The 17,409-nt window shown below is 51.0% G+C and overlaps 1 protein-coding gene and 1 long non-coding RNA gene across 4 annotated transcripts in view; one reads left to right on the top strand and one right to left on the bottom strand.

Moving 5' to 3' along the window:
* Positions 1 to 36: 36 nt before the first annotated feature.
* Positions 37 to 3,852, bottom strand: Smpd1 (sphingomyelin phosphodiesterase 1, acid lysosomal). 3 transcript variants are annotated; one of them, XM_005380132.2, is made up of 6 exons: positions 3,419 to 3,851; positions 2,241 to 3,013; positions 1,536 to 1,707; positions 1,225 to 1,301; positions 907 to 1,052; positions 37 to 785 (listed from the first exon to the last, which is right to left on the bottom strand). In XM_005380132.2, exons 1-6 carry the CDS (start codon positions 3,707 to 3,709, stop codon positions 376 to 378), a joined length of 1,869 nt encoding a protein of 622 aa, XP_005380189.1. In that variant the 5' UTR covers positions 3,710 to 3,851; the 3' UTR covers positions 37 to 375. The 3 variants fall into 3 exon arrangements, with proteins under 3 accessions (XP_005380189.1, XP_005380191.1, XP_005380190.1); XM_005380134.2 differs by having other exon boundaries at positions 3,397 to 3,489; XM_005380133.2 differs by having other exon boundaries at positions 612 to 805; positions 3,419 to 3,852.
* A 70-nt stretch (positions 3,853 to 3,922) lies between these two features.
* LOC106148020 overlaps positions 3,923 to 17,409 on the top strand; it is a 30,167-nt gene continuing 16,680 nt past the window's right edge. The window contains exons 1-2 of the long non-coding RNA XR_001233118.1: positions 3,923 to 4,311; positions 16,053 to 16,299. This is a non-coding gene — a long non-coding RNA (uncharacterized LOC106148020). The remainder of the gene's footprint in view (positions 4,312 to 16,052; positions 16,300 to 17,409) is intronic.

Below are 17,409 nucleotides of genomic sequence, written 5' to 3'. Positions count from 1 at the left end.
GCTGGGGAGGAAGAAACGGACCGTCATCGAGGGGTCTGCAGTCCAAGTCTCTCATCTTTATTTCATCAGCCTGGCAGGCCAGGTAGCAGCAGCACTGACCTCAGGCGACAGCTCCTATCTGGCTGCCCCGGGCACTTCCGCCTCTGTTCATGGCTGTGAGAAGACAGTCTGGGTCCTGGGCGCGTACACAGCAGCCAAGCCCTCTCCCAGAGGCGGCCAGGCTGGCCCCAGGAAGAAGGTCCTGTTCGCGGCACTTTTGGGGCCCCAGGATAGGCGCTCCCACAGGATGTGCCTGCCAGGATGAACGGCAGCAGCACGCTGGGCTTTCGCAGCTTTCCTAAGACAAGAGCTTTCCCGACTATGGGCCCTGAGGTCCTAGCAGAACAGGGGCCTGGGCGCCCAGCGCTGAACCTCTGGGAGAGACTCCTTCCGCACCAGGTGGCGGCAGAGAGCAGGGCTGTCCGCGCGGGCGGAGAGCTGCGCGCACAGAGTGGCGAGGCGGCAGGGCGTGCCGCAGGGCTCCGAGGGCGGGTGGCCTTTATGGTAGAGAAACCAGAAGGTCTGGAAGAGCTGCGTGTCGTCCCGCATGCGGTACACCAGGTTGTGCCAGGCGGCAGGCAGCGCGTTGGGCAGCCCGTACGTTTCCCGAGCCCGGTAGAGGAGCTTCCAGGTCGGCGTGGCCCCCGGCGCGTTCGCCTGCGTCAGGTTCAGGATGTAGGTCTCGTGGTCCAGGACCACGTGGGAGCTCCCGGGGTAGTTTCCGTCGATTTGGTAGACCCGGTAACCTGCGAGGAAGGAAGGCCCACTGGAGGGAAAAGCAACAAAGGCAACTCCAGGCGGGGCCGCGGACCCCACCCCCTTCAGTCCAGCCACCCCAGGTGAGGGGGACTCTTCCACCCCACTCACCAGGGTTAAGGCCAATGTAGGTGGTGGCGCTGGGTGCCAGGAACGCTACAGACAGAGGCCGGCTCAGAGTCTCTTCGTCGTAGAAGACCTCAAACTCATCCACGTGTGTGTGGCCAAAGAACTGACCAGCCAGGATGTTCTCGTACCTAAGCCAGGAGACACGCACTATAGTCAGAACACGGGGGCAGAGACCTGCGGAATTTCCCTCTCCACCTTCTCCCCAACCTTCAGCACCCCGGCGGCAGTAAGATGCTCAAGAGAACTTCAGCCTTTGGGCTGTTCACCCCCTCTTCCGCTCCGTCACCTTCTCCCTCTTACCGGGACACAATGCGGTAATAATTCCAGCTCCAGCTCTTCAGGCAGTGCCCCGGGGGGATGTGGCCGATTATATGCACCTGGGGGAAGTTGAGGGTGTTACCAGGGCATCACAGGGTCAAGAGAGTGCTGGCCATAAGGGAAGGGGTGATTGCAAGGCCTTCTTAGGGTGACCATGAACCAAACCCCCAGGGCTGTTGGAGCACCAAAGAATGAAGCTTCTGTGCTCCCAGGTGCTCCAGCTTGGCAGAAGCCTGCTTCTCCCCCAGCCCTGGCAGCACCCACTCTACCAGGTTCGCACCACCGCCCCTCACTTTGTCTCCTCGGTCCTCAGCAGCCTGAAGCTCCCCTACGAGCCACTGGAGCTGTCCAGCAGGGTCTGTGGAGTTGATCAAGAGCCAGAAGTTCTCACGGGAGCAAAAATTCATATTGAGAGAGATGAGGCGGAGGCCAGGGCGTGGGGAAAGGGCATAGAACCCCCCGATCCTGAAACAAAGTGCACAAGTGTGGGGGGGTCAACATTTGTTTGTAATCCTGGTCCTGCATGCCCAGTCCTGTGCCAGGCAGACAGATACATGATGTCATCCTCACATTTGAGGAGCTCACATCCTAGCTGAAGACCAAACAGCACTAATTATGGGGCCTGTAAAGCAGGGAAAGACGGCTCAGAGGGTTGAGGCCTCCAAGATCTCAGGGGAAAAGTAAACGTGAGCTAGAGGCGGACGTAGAAGCCTTGAGGAGTTTCTGAGGGAAGATGACCTGGGCTCGGGTATGTTGGAGAAGGTAGGGGAGTTGCTTCAGAGGTCGCCAGCAGCATATGGGGCGTGGAGGTTATGCTGCCAGCTGTCTGAAGGAGCAAGGTGGGGAGATAAGGGTATCACAGAAGGTGGAGTCAGGGAGCGCCAGAGAGGAGCTGAGGACTCAGGCTCGGAGTCAGAGATAATACACAAGTTCCCTCCCTCCGCTTTCAGCCACCCTTCCGTTCCCTTCCCCAGCCTCCGAGGACTTTAATGAAATACCTGAGGGTTTGCAGGGCTTCAGCGGGCAGCCAGGGCTCCCATGTCTTGGCCATGGCCTCGTACAGCCAGTTTGAGGACTGGTTGCCCTGGATGAAGGGGGGAGGGAAGCTGTTGACGGGAGTGCTCTCATGGTTGCCCACGGCAGGGTAGACGGGCACCGGCCCGAGGAACTTCTTCACGAGGTCGGTGATGGTGTTCAGGGCCCGCAGCTGATCCTGGCGGGACTGTTGCCAGACATCGTGGGCTGGGATGTCCCCTGTCCAGTACACCATATCAAAAGGGCCAGCTGGGCCCAGCCCACTCAACATGCTCTCCAGGGTCCGCAGGGGCAGGTCACACTTGCTGTACTCGCCCCAGTATCCAGCCCCTGGCTTCGAGGTGGGAGGCTGGCCAGAGCCCCGGCGGCAGCACAGCGGGTCCACACAGTTAGGGTCTGTGCCCTCCAGGTAGTCATGATCCCAGTGTAGGTCCGTGAGGAAGAGGATGCGGCTGACGGGGGCACCCGGGGCTGGTGGGCTGGGTGGCTTGGGGGGTGGCTTTGGCACTGCCGGCAAAGAGATATTCCAAGATGAGAAGATGTCCCAGTGCCCACAAGTGGAGCCCAGGAGCAAGCCACAGGCCTCGGATGGGCTTAGCACTGAGCGTGTCCACACGTCCACCATGTCTTTCTCAAAGAGACGGATGGCTGACTGGCACACGTTGGGGGGTGCTATCTTCAGCAGCTTGCACACCCAGGTGGCCATGGAGCCCAGCCGCTCCACATTCGGCTCCTTCTGTGGTGGGAGGCGCCAGAGAGAGGTCAGAGATGATAGGGGACCAGGCCACCCCTACAACCACCCACCGGGCCTCCCTCCACCGGGCTGGGCTGGACCCGCTGCCACCAGGACAGAGAGACCGCAGTGCCTCCTGCACAGAGCCCTGTGACTCAGGCCACAGCGTCCATCCTTTACTTCCTCCTTAACTCCGGCCAACAGAGGAAGCTGGCTTTCCCAGGCACTGTCTGAGCCTTTCCCTCACTTTGCAGAGGTCACAGTGAGTAGCGGTGGCATCAGGGATACCCAAAGGGGAGCAAACTCCCTAAAGCAGTGCACCCGGGATGCATTCGAGCCCAGCACCCCACCTTAGTCCTGGCCCGCACCCCAGCCCCCAGCCTTACCCCGCAGTTCACAGCCGCTCACCTTCAGCCCGAAGTCGATGGCGGTAAACAGGGCTTTGCAGACGGGGCAAGTGAGGTTCCACCACCCAAAGGCCTCCAGGAGCCGGGGCACCGGGTCGCTGAACCCGGCGGGGAAGTTCTGGGCAGGAAGAGGATGAGCTCTGACCAGGGAGCCGGGCAGAACCAGCACCAGCATCAGGCCCAGGCCGATCCACAGGCGTCGCAGACTGGGGGCCCCGGGGGGTCTCCCCAGGCCCTGCTCCCAGCCGGACCCGCGGTGGCCGTGGGCCGGGGACAGTCCGTGGCGGGGCATCGCCAGGCTTCCCGGACAGGGTGGGTTCGCCCCTCCGGTCCGCACCGGCCGAGGCCCTGGCTGGCCCTCAGGGCCGGGTGCGCTGGGGACACCCGATCACCCTGCGCTGAGGTCGGCCGCCGGCTCAGCAGTCAGCCGCACAGCAGCTCCGCCCCTTCCTGTCGGTCCAACCCGGCAGCTGATCGCGCGCGGCGGGCGGAGCCCTGTCAACACGGCTGCGGAGGCGGGGTCCCGGGGCCGTCACGGCCCTCGACCCCGCCCTGCCCCGCCCTTGTCACACGGGGTGGCGCGGGGTGAGTGGGGACCCCCAGAGGCCGCGCGCCTGCTCCGAGCACCACGGACCGGGAGGCTGAGAGCGGCCCCCCCGGGGTCCCCTGCTGTCCGGTGCTGCCTCCGCCCTGGCGCCGCACCCTGGAGTCACCTTTGACTCTGAATTCTCCGCACGGAAGGACCTGGCTCACCTGGGGACACCCTTGTATATTATGGACGAGGAGGGTGTGAGGCTCGGGGCTGGGGAGGAAACGGAGAGACCAGGAACAGGCCGAGGATCTCCCACCGCCCGGTGTAGCCACCCACCATGGTAGAAGCTACATTTTTCGGAGGTTTGCTTTTTCTTCTTGTTTTCACTTTCGGTACTGGGGATTGAACCCAGGGCCTTCACGCTGAACTACATCCCCAGTCCTTTTTGTTTATTGTTTTATTATGAGACTGTCTCTCCTAAATTGCCGGGTTTGGCTCAAATCTGAAATCATCAGCCTTGCAGAGCGTGTGGATTACCGGCATGCAAGCACGGTGCCCTGCTTCCTTTTTTATTTGTCTGTTTGTTTGTTTATTTGTTTGAATCGGGATCTGGCCATGTAGTTCAGGCTGGCCTGGCCTTGACCTAACTCAATGGCCCAGGCTGGTCCTGAACTTGGGGCCATCCTCCTGCGTTTCTTCAGGGCCCTACAACTTCCCCGGGAGGGTATTTATGTTTAAGTTGAAGAAGTTATTTATGACTGGGTCTGGTGGCCACGCCTGTAATCCCAGTACTGGAGAGGCTGAGGCAGGAGTATCCTTGTGAGTTCAAGACCAACCTGGGCTACAAAGTGAGCTCAAGGCCAGCCTGAACTGCATAGCCAGACCCTGTCTCAAAAAGACAAAAAGAAAAGTTATTTATGTTTAAGAGGGTATGTATTTATTTATTTTTTGGTATTTATGTATAACAACAAAATTTATGGCAGTTCTCAATTCTCAGAAGTTTCTTTTAGTCAAATAAGGGAAGCTCGGGGGGCTTGCGGGGGACCTCTATTGAATCTGAAAGTTTTAAGCTTAAAGCAATGTTTATATCAACTCTGGAGTTTTGAGTGTGGTCATATATATGGTGTTTTGTATTGTCTTTCGGGACTGGGGAATCAAAGCAAAGGCTGAAACACACTAGGCAAGCGCTTTACCGCTGAGCTATGTCCTCAGCCCTTTTTAACCTTTTTAAATTTTGAAACTAGGTCTTGCTTAGTTGCTCAGGCTGACCTCCAACTTTTTTTTTTCCTTTTTATTAATATATGTTTATGGTCCGGGATGATGACATTCATAGTGGAGAACTGGTACAGGTACACAACTCGTCTCAATTATTTGTTGCCCTTCCCCCCTCCCTTTTTTTGCCAGTATCAGATTCGTTTATTTTATAAGCCTTCATAAAGTTAACGATTGGGCATGGTGTTGCACACCTGTAATCCTAGCACTCAGGAGGCTGAGGCAGGAGGATTGCTATGAGTTCAAGACCAGCCTGGGCTACAAAGTGAGTTCAAGGCCAGCCTAAATTGCATAGTGAGACCCTGTCTCAAAAAGACAAAAATAAAATAAACTTAAAATAAAGTTAATGATCATGCATACAGAGTAACAGCCAGACTAACAGACCAAAAAACATATAAGACATCTAAGAAAATTATATTAAATCAGCTGGGCATGGTAGAACATGCCTCTAATCCCAGCACTTGGGAGGCTGAGGCAGGAGGATCGTTGCAAGTTCAAGACCAGCCTGGGCTACAAAGTGAACTCAAGGCCAGCCTGAACTGCATAGTGAGACCCTGTCTGAAAAAAAAAAAGTCAAGGTGCACTTTTAGGTACATTGTTCGTGCTGGATTATAATAACTTTTTTTCTCTCTTTTTTCCTCTCATCTCTCTTTTACTTTACACTTTGTTTAGATAGACTGAGTTTTTCATGTAAGAGAAACATGTGATATTTAAGCTGGTTTGTTCAATTTACTCCCTTAACATTATGGTCTCGATATAGGAGAAGCGCAGCTCCCCACCTGTTAGATGTCAACCGAGGTCATGTTCTCACAACATCCAGGAATGAAGTGGCAAGCCAGAAAGAAGCTCGGAGAGTTTAATTGGATATGAGGAGAGAAGAGCACCTCCTGGGTTTTCAGAAGGGGTCCAGAGGAGGGTTGCTGCCGAGGCCCTTTGTCAGGGGTGACTTGTACAGCAAAGTCACAATGTGGGTGCAGTGTGGGTCAAACTACAATCAACCTCTAGGGCTACAAGTATAGCTGCTTAACTCATATTGATTCAGTGGAGAAATGAGACAGGTAGGAAAGGTACAGGATAAGAACATTTGGGGAAGGGATGGGTCCGGATGCTCTGGTCACCCACCTGGGTGACTGATGCCCCTCTGGACTTCCTGGGCCAGGTGCTGCTAATTATAGTATGATTCCAAGTTACTGCTTATGCCTTAGGGAGGCACGTAGGTCTGGCCATTGCATCTCTACCTTGAGGCCTGGTCTTCTTCAGATGCACCTCCAGCCGCTATTCTCCTGTCTGTATTTTTGTGCTGACTTCCTTGAGAGCCCAGTCCCCATCTCACTGTACATTAATTTCTATCTAACTCAGCTGCCTATAACAGCCGCAAGGTGCATCCATTTTCTTACAAACGACTTGAGTTTATCTAGAGTATTCGTTAGGGCAGAGTAGTACTCCACTGTGTATAAATAGATTTGTTTCACCTCCAACTTTTGGTCATCTTGGATAACAAATGAGCACCACCACACCCTGCTTATGTCCTAGTTTCTGAATCTGAAAATTCAACCAACGCCAGATCAGAAATATTGGGAGGGAGTATCTGCATTGAACCTATAGTTTTTTTTTCTTTTCATGATTCTTTAAACAACACAGTACAACAACTATTTACAAAGCAATTATGTATATTAGGGACTGTAAGTAATCTACAGGTGATTTAAAGTACACAAAAGGAAGCAGAAAGCCAGGTGTGGTGGCACACACCTATAATCCCAGCACTTGGGAGGCTGAGGCAGGAGGATCGCTGCAAGTCCAAAACCAGGCTGGGCTACATAGTGAGTTCAAGGCCACCCTGAACTACACAGAGACCCTGTCTCAAAAAACAAGACAAAAGAAGACAGAAAAGCCAGTAAATCTTGCCTTTGTTCTCTTAAAAAGCCTGTTTGTGTTTCCTAAAGAAATTGACTTTCCTTAGAATCCTTTCCCCTACACAACTAATTTAGGTGCATAAGCCTTTTACGTTAACTGTTTGATAAGCCAGTTCCTTCTTTTATTGGCTCCTTATGCACACAAACAATCCCTTTCTCTCGGAAAGCTACCTGAGACTCTAACTCACCTGCCTTGGGCAATGAACCTAAGCGGGGAGAGGAAGGTTTTCCCTTTGGCTAGCTCCTTCTTTGTCTTAACTGTCTGTATGGACCTATGCCTGGGTCTCTGAGGATTAGGATTTTGGCAGAAGCATAGGGCAGGGAAGAAAGGGCCTGGTGCGCTTGCTCTGAAGCGCAGTCTCCTCTTTCCCACCTCCCTGCCGGGGGTTTCCAGTAGCCTGGGCTCCGCCACTGTTACTGCTCTGCACCTCTGTCTGTATGTAGGAGGACACGGATGACTTCCTAGTGTAAATCTATTTGTTCCTCAGTGCCGTGGCACATACCTGAGCTCCTTAGTAACACCTTTCTGATCACTCCCTTCTTATTTCCTTAGTCCTCTTCCTTTTTTTTTTTTCTTTTTGAGACAGGATCTTCCTACATAGTCAAGGCTGGGCTTGAATTTACTTTATACCCTGGCTGACCCTGAACTCAGGATCATCTTGCCTCAGCCTTCTGCATGCTGGGGTTACAGGTGCATGCCACACTGTTGCTTATTTGCTTGTTTCTTGTCTTTTGTGTTTTTTTTTTGAGAGAGGACCTTGTCATGTAGTTCAGACTAGCCTCGAACTCACTACCTGCATCCCAGGCTGGCCTTGCACTCAGCCTCCTGGGTGGTGGGATTACAGGCGTGCGCCACCACACCTGGCTTCCACCTTGCTGCTCTGATAGAACCAAGTGCCTGCAGTGTATCCCCTGCTCCTTCCCTACGAGATGAGTGTTCAGATCTGGCCTGGATGCCGCTGTCCTCCATCACTCCGGTTGTGAGACAGAGATTCATGTTCAAGGGTGTGGTGCCACACAAATTCGACGCGAATTCGAGGCCAGCCTGAACTACATAGTGGGACCCTGATAAATAAACACACTTATCCTAAAGTGCCCCTGGAATGAATGTGGAAGAAAAGGGAAGGGACTGTGAAAGCAAGAGGGAGACTGTGACAAAAGCAACACCCAAAGAGCTTTTCAAAACCAGTCAGAGAAGCTGGGCGTGGTGGCTCATACCTGTAATCCCAGCACTCGGGAGGCTGAGGTAGGACAGTTGCGGGTTCGAGACCAGCCTCAGCTACAAAGTGAGCTCAAGGCCAATCTAAACTTCATAGTGAGACCCTGTCTCAAAAAACAAACAAAAAAACCAAACAACAACGAAAAGGCAAACAATAAAAAAAAATAAACAAAACCAGTCAGAGAGGCAGGACTTGTATACCATTCTAGCTGCTGCTAAGACCGTGAACCTTGGTCACCTCCATCACTTGGGGCAGTATCCTGGAGGCCGGAACAACTGGACAGTTATGTTTTACTCAGGCTCAAGGTGCACGATGAAAGGCTGCTGGACTCTTGCTCAGTGGGCACTGCGGTCTGTTCATCTGTTCTTTTCTTTATCTCCCATCAGTCATGTGTCTCATTTCTCAACCTGCAGTGGCTCATATAATCACTATTTTCCTGGGGACACCAATGCAGAGCTGCCTGAATCTGCGCCTTCTAAAATGCAACTACAAACCAGGTGTAATGGTGCACGCCTGTAATCCCAGCCCTCGGGAGGCTGAGGCAGGAGCATCGTTGTGAGGTCGAGGCCAGCCTGGGCTACAAAGTGAGCTCAAGGCCAGCCTGAACTGCATAGTGAGACCCTGTCTCAAAAAGACTAAATAAATAAATAAATAAAATGCAACTCCCAGGACCCCAAATAATGTCCTTTTTACTTCTGTCATTTCTGAGTTTAATTTATTTATTTTTGTTTTTCCCCACAGGGTCTCACTATGTAGCCCAGGCTGACCTCAAATTCCACGGTAATCCTCTTGCTTCAGCCTCCTGAGGGCTGGGATTACAGGCGTGCGCCACCACCCCTGGCTGTTTCTGAGTTTAGAGGGATCACAGAGGCAGAACTGGGCAGGGACCACGGGGTAGGGAGAGAACCCTGTGGGTTCTCGGTTGCTTCACAGAGGCCTCATCTGACTCAGAATTCTGAGGCAGGAAAGACACTTTGGAGTTGTTCTGAACCGGTGTCAGAGGGCTGGTTTCACATAGGGAAATCCCTCGTGGGGGTGATAGTTGAGGACTTTCTGAGGCGGTCATGCCAAGCAGCTAGGGAAACAGATTCTTCATCCCGGAAGGAAGACCCAAGGGGCGCACCACATCATCTGCCCCAGGCTTGTGCGGCTTGGGTCCGGCACACTAATGAATCTCTCTTCATGGTGGACATGTAGAAGGAGAGAGAAGGTGGGGGAGTTGCAGCTCGTGCAGTGATCTGTCAGTGCAGCAACTGATGCTCCTTTTAGTCTTTTTTTTTTTTTGAGACAGGGTCTCGCTATGCAGTTGAGGCTGGGCTTGAGCTTACTTTGTAGCCCAGGCTGGCCTCGAGCTTGTGGTCCTCCTTCTGACTCATCCCCTGGAGTGCTGGGATTTTGTTTGTTTATTTGCATCCGCCACCACCACTTGAACTCATCCTGTAGGCTGGTCTAGAATTTAGAATTTTCCTGCCTCAGCCTCCTGAGTGCTGGGCTTACAGGCGTGAGCCACCACATCCAACTCTGTTTTCTTCTTCTTGAGATGGGGCCTCGCTGTGCTGCTCAGGCTGGTTGCCAGTGCTCAGTACTCCTACTTTAGTCCCCCAGGTAGCTGGGATTACAGGTATGCACCGCCATGCCTAGTGGAAGCTTGCTTTTCTAAGGCTTTAAATCCTCTTTCTATCTCAATGTGGACTCGCTTTTTCAAATGCACCTGCCAGTTAATTACTTCCAGCTTTTTACTTTCTTTTCCCAGAGTGCTGACTGAGCTTAGCAACAGCCGCTCAGTTCTCCTGTTCTTATAGTTATCATCTGTCTGGTGGTCTCAGAAGTCTGATTCATTAAACCAGCTGGGGCCTAAGCAAGTGATGGCGAGCCTTTTACAACTTTCAACAATATAAACAGCCTGCTGTGGCACACGTGTGCCATAGGTTTGCCACCACTGGCCTACAGCATGCCATTCAGCAGTTTTATTATGCCAATTTTCCAGTGGTGGGCTGAGCTCCACGTAGCCATGATAGGGTCTTTACTGCAGCAGGTGGTGGCTGATCCAGCCCCGCAAGTCCCACCCAAGCACCTGCTTCCTCAGAGCACTCCTGGACTCACCATCACAAACTGGGCTGCTCTAGACATAAAATGGAGATGACTTTACACTAGGTTTAGCAGGGAATGTTCTTTGAATCACCACCTGGCCACTTGTAGTTCCAGCACTCAAAAGGCTGAGACAGGAGGATCATTGCATATTTGACTTGTCTCAATCAACCAACCAACCAACCAAACAAACCCCAAAGTAAACAAAAACAAAACATCCAAAATAAAATAAAAAAAGAATTACTGCAGCAGCAAATGCTCCCCAACCAGTATACGTCACTTTCTTGGTTGCCCAGGTAACAGTTCCTGTTCCAGTTCCGGTTGCTCCTGTCTCTTAGAAACGGCTGGTCACTGTGATGCACAGTCTATAAACCAATCCCCAATTGACAAGCCATTCTGCCTCTGTACTTCCTGCTTGCTTACCCTATATAAGCTCTAGACTACCAGAGATCAGAACCTGGTCTTTTGGGAATGATCCCAATCAGTGCCTGTAAAATAAATCTGCCTCCAAATGCTGGGTGTCATTTCGGTGTTTCTGCTTGCCCTTGCATTATGGTCTGTAAAGGAAGCATAGAAAGCAGGATTGGTGATAGAGTTAATTTAAACTCGGAGGTATGATAGACATTGTGAAATGACAGGAAAACGCTCAAGGGTAAAGGGCAACTGGGATGTGGGAAAAGAGAAGGGAAAGAAGGAGAAATTTTGTATGTATGTATATACAGGATAGTTACATAGTTAAACTACTGTCTTCTATTTCCTTGCTGAAAGAAACTGTTAATGAGTCCTTGATTGATCAATATTGTATGTCTCTATTTGTTTTCATGGGAAACCACTTTGCAGATATCAATATGTAATACAACAAGCATTGTTAATTTCCTACCACTTTGTTTGTAACTCTGTATTGTCTGTACCGTTCTTTTGCTATTTTGTAAAAGGTTGTCTATCTGTTAATGTTTTCCTCCTTTTATTTAAAAAAAAAAAAGAAAGAAAGAAAGCAGGATTGGGCAGAGAGGGTGAGTTCTGGTGCAATCTGTACGGAAACTTTACCTGGCCCTACAGCAAGCTCTGAAGCGGGATAACGCTTCATAATTCTAGGCAAGGGGCCTGGGCCTTCATTCCTCTCTAAACTGACAAGTCATAGAATATGTGCTGCTCCAGAAAGGGTCTGTGGTGCCAGGCAGTGACATAGGGGGAGGTTCTGTTTGTTTTGTTGGTACTGGTGATTGAAACCAAGGCCTTCACACTGAGTTACATCCTCAGCCCTTTAAAATTTTTTTACTTATTTTTTATTTTGGGAAAGAGTTTGAGTTGAGCAGGCTGGGCTTGAACTTGCTGGATAGTGAGTTTGAGCCTAGTCCAGGCAATTTAGTGAGACCTTATCTTTAAAAAAAATAGAGTATGAGGATATCGCTTCTGGCTCAGGGCTGTCTGAGATCAGGTCCCAGTACCACAGGGAGGAGAAGGTAGGGGAGAAGAAAAGAAAAGATAAGGGGCATGGCTTTGGGCAATGTGATTAATAGGTAGAGCCCCCTATAGGGCCTATAGTCGAGGCCTATAATCCAGCAGTATCCCTGGATAATAAGTCTTTTTTATGAAACAGGGTCTCACTATGTAGTTCAAGCTGACCTCACTATGTAGCTCACTTTCTAGGCTGGCCTTGAATTTGCAGAGATCCTCCTGCCTCAGCCTCGTGAGTGCTGAGATTACAAGCATGTGCCAGCACATGCCACCATGCCTGGCTAATAAATCCTTTTCTCCTGAAGGGAAATCTGGGCAACACACAGTGCCCACCCCACTCTTTTTCTCCGTGTCTGTCTTGGGAAAGGACATGGGTATAACCTGGTGTCCTGTGGCTAATGGGTCATTACGAACAGGGTTCACAGAGCTTGCAGTGAGAGAAGTTTGAACTACACGATTCTTACATTTGTCTGGGCTTTGGAACCCCTGAAACTTACTGCTATTTATTTATTCATTTGTTTATTTTTGTCTTTTTGAGACAGGGTTTTGCTTTGCAGTTCAGGCTGGCCTTGAGCTCACTTTGTAGCCCAGGCTGGTCTTGAACTTGTAAGGCTCCTCCTGCCTCAGCCTCCCGAGTGCTGGGATTACAGGCGTGCACCACCACACCCAGCTTCCTGAAAGTTATTGTGAGGCTTCCAGGCTACTGGAAAACAAGTTAGAGAATGGAAGAACAGAAGGGTAGTTGCTGTTTAAAGATTTAAGGCTTCTGCAGCTTCTGCTGCTACTGCCCATGGGCGTCAGGTGTGCTGAGTGGTGGGCAGAGAGGTACCATGTGGGCTGCTGGCTGGGGTAGTTTAGTTTCCCACTAATTTGGAGTCATTTTAATTAGCATTCATTTGGGACACCTGTGTTTCAGGTGTTAAGAAACCTGAACAAATTGTACCATGACCAGCCAGTCTTCAGCTGCCTGAGAAACTGCGAACTAAATGCCCAGGGCCATAGCCGGCAGCCTAGAACTGGTGGGAAAGGTCTCCCTCTTGTGGAAGTTTTAGGAAGTACTAGCGCGTTAAGAATGTTTAACCGCACAGACCCAGAAAATAAATTGTTATGTTCTGATAGGTGAGACTGTACGCGGAACACCTGCAGCAGATAAAGGGAATTTTAGAATCAGGTTACCTGGATTAGAATCCTGATTCTGCCACTCACCAGTTGTGTAACTCTGGACAAGACACGTCACTTCTGAGCTTCAGTTTCCTCCTGTGTGACATGGAGATATAAATAGTACAAGCTGAGTGTAGTGGTGCATGCCCGTGATGTCAGTACTCTGGGAGACTCAGACAAGAAGGTCACAAATCTGAGTCCAGCCTGGACACAGTAGCAAGACCTTAGCTGAACATATTGAAAGAGACTGGGCCTGGTGGTGCACTCTTGTAATCCCTGTACTCAGGAGGCTGAGGCGGGAGGATCACTGTGAGTTTGAGGCCAGCCTAGACTACACAGTGAGACAACGTCTCACACACACAAAAAAAAGTCAACTTTTTTTAAACATATATAGAAAGGGCTGGGGAAGTAGCTCAGCATGAAGGCCCTGAGTTAAAGTCCCAGCACCTAAAAAGAAGCAGCAGCAGCAGCAGCAGCTGGGATACTTGTTAGCAGAAGAGCCCCTCTTCTGTAGGCGTCCCCCAGCCCAGGAGAGAGGGTGGGCAGGGTAACCTGCCTGTGGCCGGTCACTTTAGGGCAGCCTCTCCTTCTGCTCTCTGCACAGTCTGAGGACAGATTCATTTTCTCCAAACAAATCCAACTTCACATCCTGGGTGAGTAACATAGCTTTTCCTGTGCTGCTATGGTTCGGAGGTGCTTGGCTGTACGCACTCAAGGTGTGGTGTGGGAGCCTGGGCCCCAGCGGAGTGGTACTGAATGATGGTGGGACCTTGGAGAAGGGGGCTTGGGTCACAGCTGCCCCCTTGAGGGGCTAGTGCTGGTCCTGCAGAGGGGATGCGGTCGCCGACGCTCCCAGGGAGCTTGTTGTTGTCCCAGAGTGAGTCTGGCCCTTTCCTGGTCTCCGGCTTCCTCTGCACATGTGCTTTTCTAGGCTACTTGCTGACCTCTCACCTCCTCTGCTCCGAGATGCCATCTGTCCTGTGTGATGTACCCAGAGGGCCTCGCTGAAGCCAAACAGTTGGACCTGCCCGGTTGTGGGTGTTTACCCTCCAACCCTTTTCTTTATACCACACCCAGCGTCACATAGTTTGTGACAGCAACACAACCCCCCCGGAAAACCCCTCCATCAAATACCTGTTTCCCCCTCCGAAGTGTTGCTCCAGCTGTCTTCTCTCACTTCCTCTGTGTAACCTCGAAGACCTTGGGCTGTTTCTTTCTCTTAGTCTGTTTGTTTTTCGTTTTCTCTTTTGTTCTGAGACAGTCATCAAGATGACAGAGTAGGAAGCCCCAGACCCTCCTGCCCCACGGACACATAAATCCAATGTAACATTTCAGTGCTCGAAGGGTACTTTTACATAAAGAATGTTTCCTTCCTACCCCAAGCATCTGAGCCGGCCCCTGGCGAGGAGGACCGGCACGTCTTGTTTTGAGTGTTCTTTGGAATGCTTCTACCACACCTAAAACACGCTTCATCAGTAAGTGTAGACAGTAACCATACCCAGAAGATCAGCTGAAAGCCTTTGGCCACCCACCCGCTGGATGGGAAAGGTCATGAAGGCAAGCACCATGGTTTTCACCTGGGTGTGCGCCCATCGGGGAGGGGAGGGAGCGGCACGATAGCCACTCCTAGCGTGGTATCTTTCTTACCAGCTGGAGGCTGAGGTGTTGCAGAGCTCATTTCCCAATCCCACTGCAGCTTCGGGGCCGCTTGGCCCACGCGCACGAACTGAGTCAGGTGTTGGATAAGAGGAAGACGAGTCCCAGGGTGCAGATCTGGTACATTTTCTCTGGGAAAGTGGAGCAGAAGCCTTCCTCTCCGTGAGAACTGAGAAAATGCAGTTGTAAACAATAAAATGTAAAAGCAGTGCTGTTTTTCACTATCAATAATTGTGATTTATCTTGAAGCTTTTGTGAGTTTTTTGTTTGTTTCTTTGTTTTTTGAGACTCACTTGCCCAGGCTGGCTTTGAACTTGCAGGGTTCCTCCTGCCTCAGCCTCCTGAGTGTTGGGATTACAGGTGTGCACCACCACGGGCAGCCTTTTCTTTCTTTCTTTCTTCCTTTCTTTCTTTCTTTTTAAATTTTTGCATGTCCTCTTAGAGATTATGGTGGGAAAACTATTGTCCTTGGACCAAATTTGGCCCACTACCATTTTTGGGGTAAAAATCTGTAAACTAAAAATATTTCCATGCTGGCATGGTGTCGCACCCCTGTAATCCCAGCACTCAGGAGGCTGAGGCAGGAGGAACCCTGCAAGTTCGAGGCCAGCCTCGGCTACAGAGTGAGTTTAAGGACAGCCTGAATTATACAGTGAGACCTTGTCTAAAAAAAAAAAAAAAAAGCTTAAAATAAAAACAAAAATAAAATAAAATAAGAGGAAGATGATAATTATTAAAAGAATTAAAAGAGCAAAGGGGGGAATTTGGGGAAAGAACCAGAAACTCTTACAATTTTTTTAATCTCAGGAAAGTTAGGATTATACTAATATAGAAATACAGATGGAAGCCAAGTGTTTGGAATAGTGTGTTTGTCTGTAACTGGATGTCTGTTTATTTCCAAACATTTTAGGGGGAATAAAAAAGCGGCCCAGCTGGACGTAGTGGCACACACCTGTAATCTCAGCACTCTGGGAGGCTGAGGCAGGAGAATCAAAACTTTTGTCCTAGTCTGGTCAATTTAGTGAGGCCCTATTTTCAAAAAAAAAAGAAAAGAAAGAAAGAAAGAGGACTGGGAATGTTTCTCAGTGCAAAGGCCGTGGGGTCGTTCCCAGTACTGGGGGAGGAGACACCCCATAGCGTGGATATCCTCACGGCAGGCCAGGCTCGGGGTGTTACTCACATCCCCACTCAGACCCTGGGACCCAGGGCGCAGGCACCTCTGGTGGGGAGGCGGAGGTGGTGCGGAGTGGGAGGTTTGGAGCAATAAGGTAAGAGGACAGTGCCTGCACTGCCGGGGGTTGACCCAGCAGTCGGCCTCACCTGCCTCACCCACAGGAGGAAGAGGCACAGAAGTCAGTCCCGGTGGGACCCCCGCCCCCCCACATTCCCAGGAGGAAGCTCTCCCGGCCCAGCTGCCTCCGGGTTAACTAGGATGAAGGTCTCCAGTCTGTCCTGAAACACAGCCGGCCCGGGACGCACTGAGCGCTGTGCATGTGGACACCCCGCTTTCACCGATCCCGAACGCTTGTGAGGAGGCCAGGTCCTCCCCACACAGGCATGGGGAACACCCCAGCGCACAAAGGTGAGATGCGGCCCTCAAACCCGGAGAGGTTCACATTTCTTACAGTCTCTGGTCTCTTAGAAGCTAAGCCTTGGAGCTGCTTCCCAGTCAGAAAACAAGCATTTATTTATCTAGGAAACCAGCGAGCGTGGCCGTGCATGCACTTTCGTGTGCACAGGAGCACGGGGGTGTGGATGGTGCCGCTCCCCTGTCCCAGCTCTCTGACCTCAGATCCTTCGGGCCCATCTTCCGTTCTCACTGCTTATCCTCTCCCGGCTGCAGCCTCCTGTCCTCGTCTAACACGCTCTAACCTAACATCACGACAAGTCTCTCAGAAGCCCTCAGCGTCTGTTTGCACCGGGCCGAGCGCAGGGCCCAGATGTCCACAGTCATCCTCCCTTTCTGCTCCCGCAGCAGGTGGCTGAGGAGCCGGCCCTGGGATAACGTGAGTCATCATCCCCATCCGCGCAGGCAGCTGAGGCGTCTGGCCGTTTTTCCTGTTTCTCTGGTTATCTCGCTCTATCTTTTTGCACAACGGTAATTTTGTAACTTTGCAGATGTCTTCATATCTCTGTGCTTCTACCTCCACACCACCCACCGTCATCTAATGGTTTTGCCTTGTGTTAGGGCCAGCCAGGCACACATTTCCTTGTTTTGTTATAACAAGTTAACAAGTCCCTTTTCCTTCTGCTGCCTCCTGGAGGCCACAGCCAGCGCCTAACCCTATGCTGTGCGTGTCTCCTCTTACCCTATTTTATCCATGACGAAATGGTATAGAGATTTGAGTAACCTACCAACGATCTCACATCCAGTTCCCAACAGAGGAAATGCACCTTCTTCTATGACGGGCTGGCACTTTATTTTTTTAATTAAAAAATTTTACTAGTACATTTTAGCTATACATAACAATCACATTCTTCATAGGGAATTTGTACCTGTACGTGATCTATCTTGCTTCTTTTCTTCCATTCCCCTCCCTTCAACCCCTCTTTCCCTTCCTATTTACAAAAGCTTTGTTTCTATTTCTTTTCCTTCTTTTCTTTCTTTTTTTCTTTGTCAGAGGGGCTGGCTCTTTAAATTGCTCTGATCTCCAGCTGGGCGTGGTGGTGCTCGCCTGTAATCCCAGCACTC

Source organism: Chinchilla lanigera, unplaced genomic scaffold (assembly GCF_000276665.1).
Source record: "Chinchilla lanigera isolate Chin_1 unplaced genomic scaffold, ChiLan1.0 scaffold00013, whole genome shotgun sequence".
NCBI lineage: Eukaryota > Metazoa > Chordata > Mammalia > Rodentia > Chinchillidae > Chinchilla > Chinchilla lanigera.
Note: the sequence above shows the minus strand (reverse complement) of the source record. Positions and strands in the feature narration are given on the sequence as shown.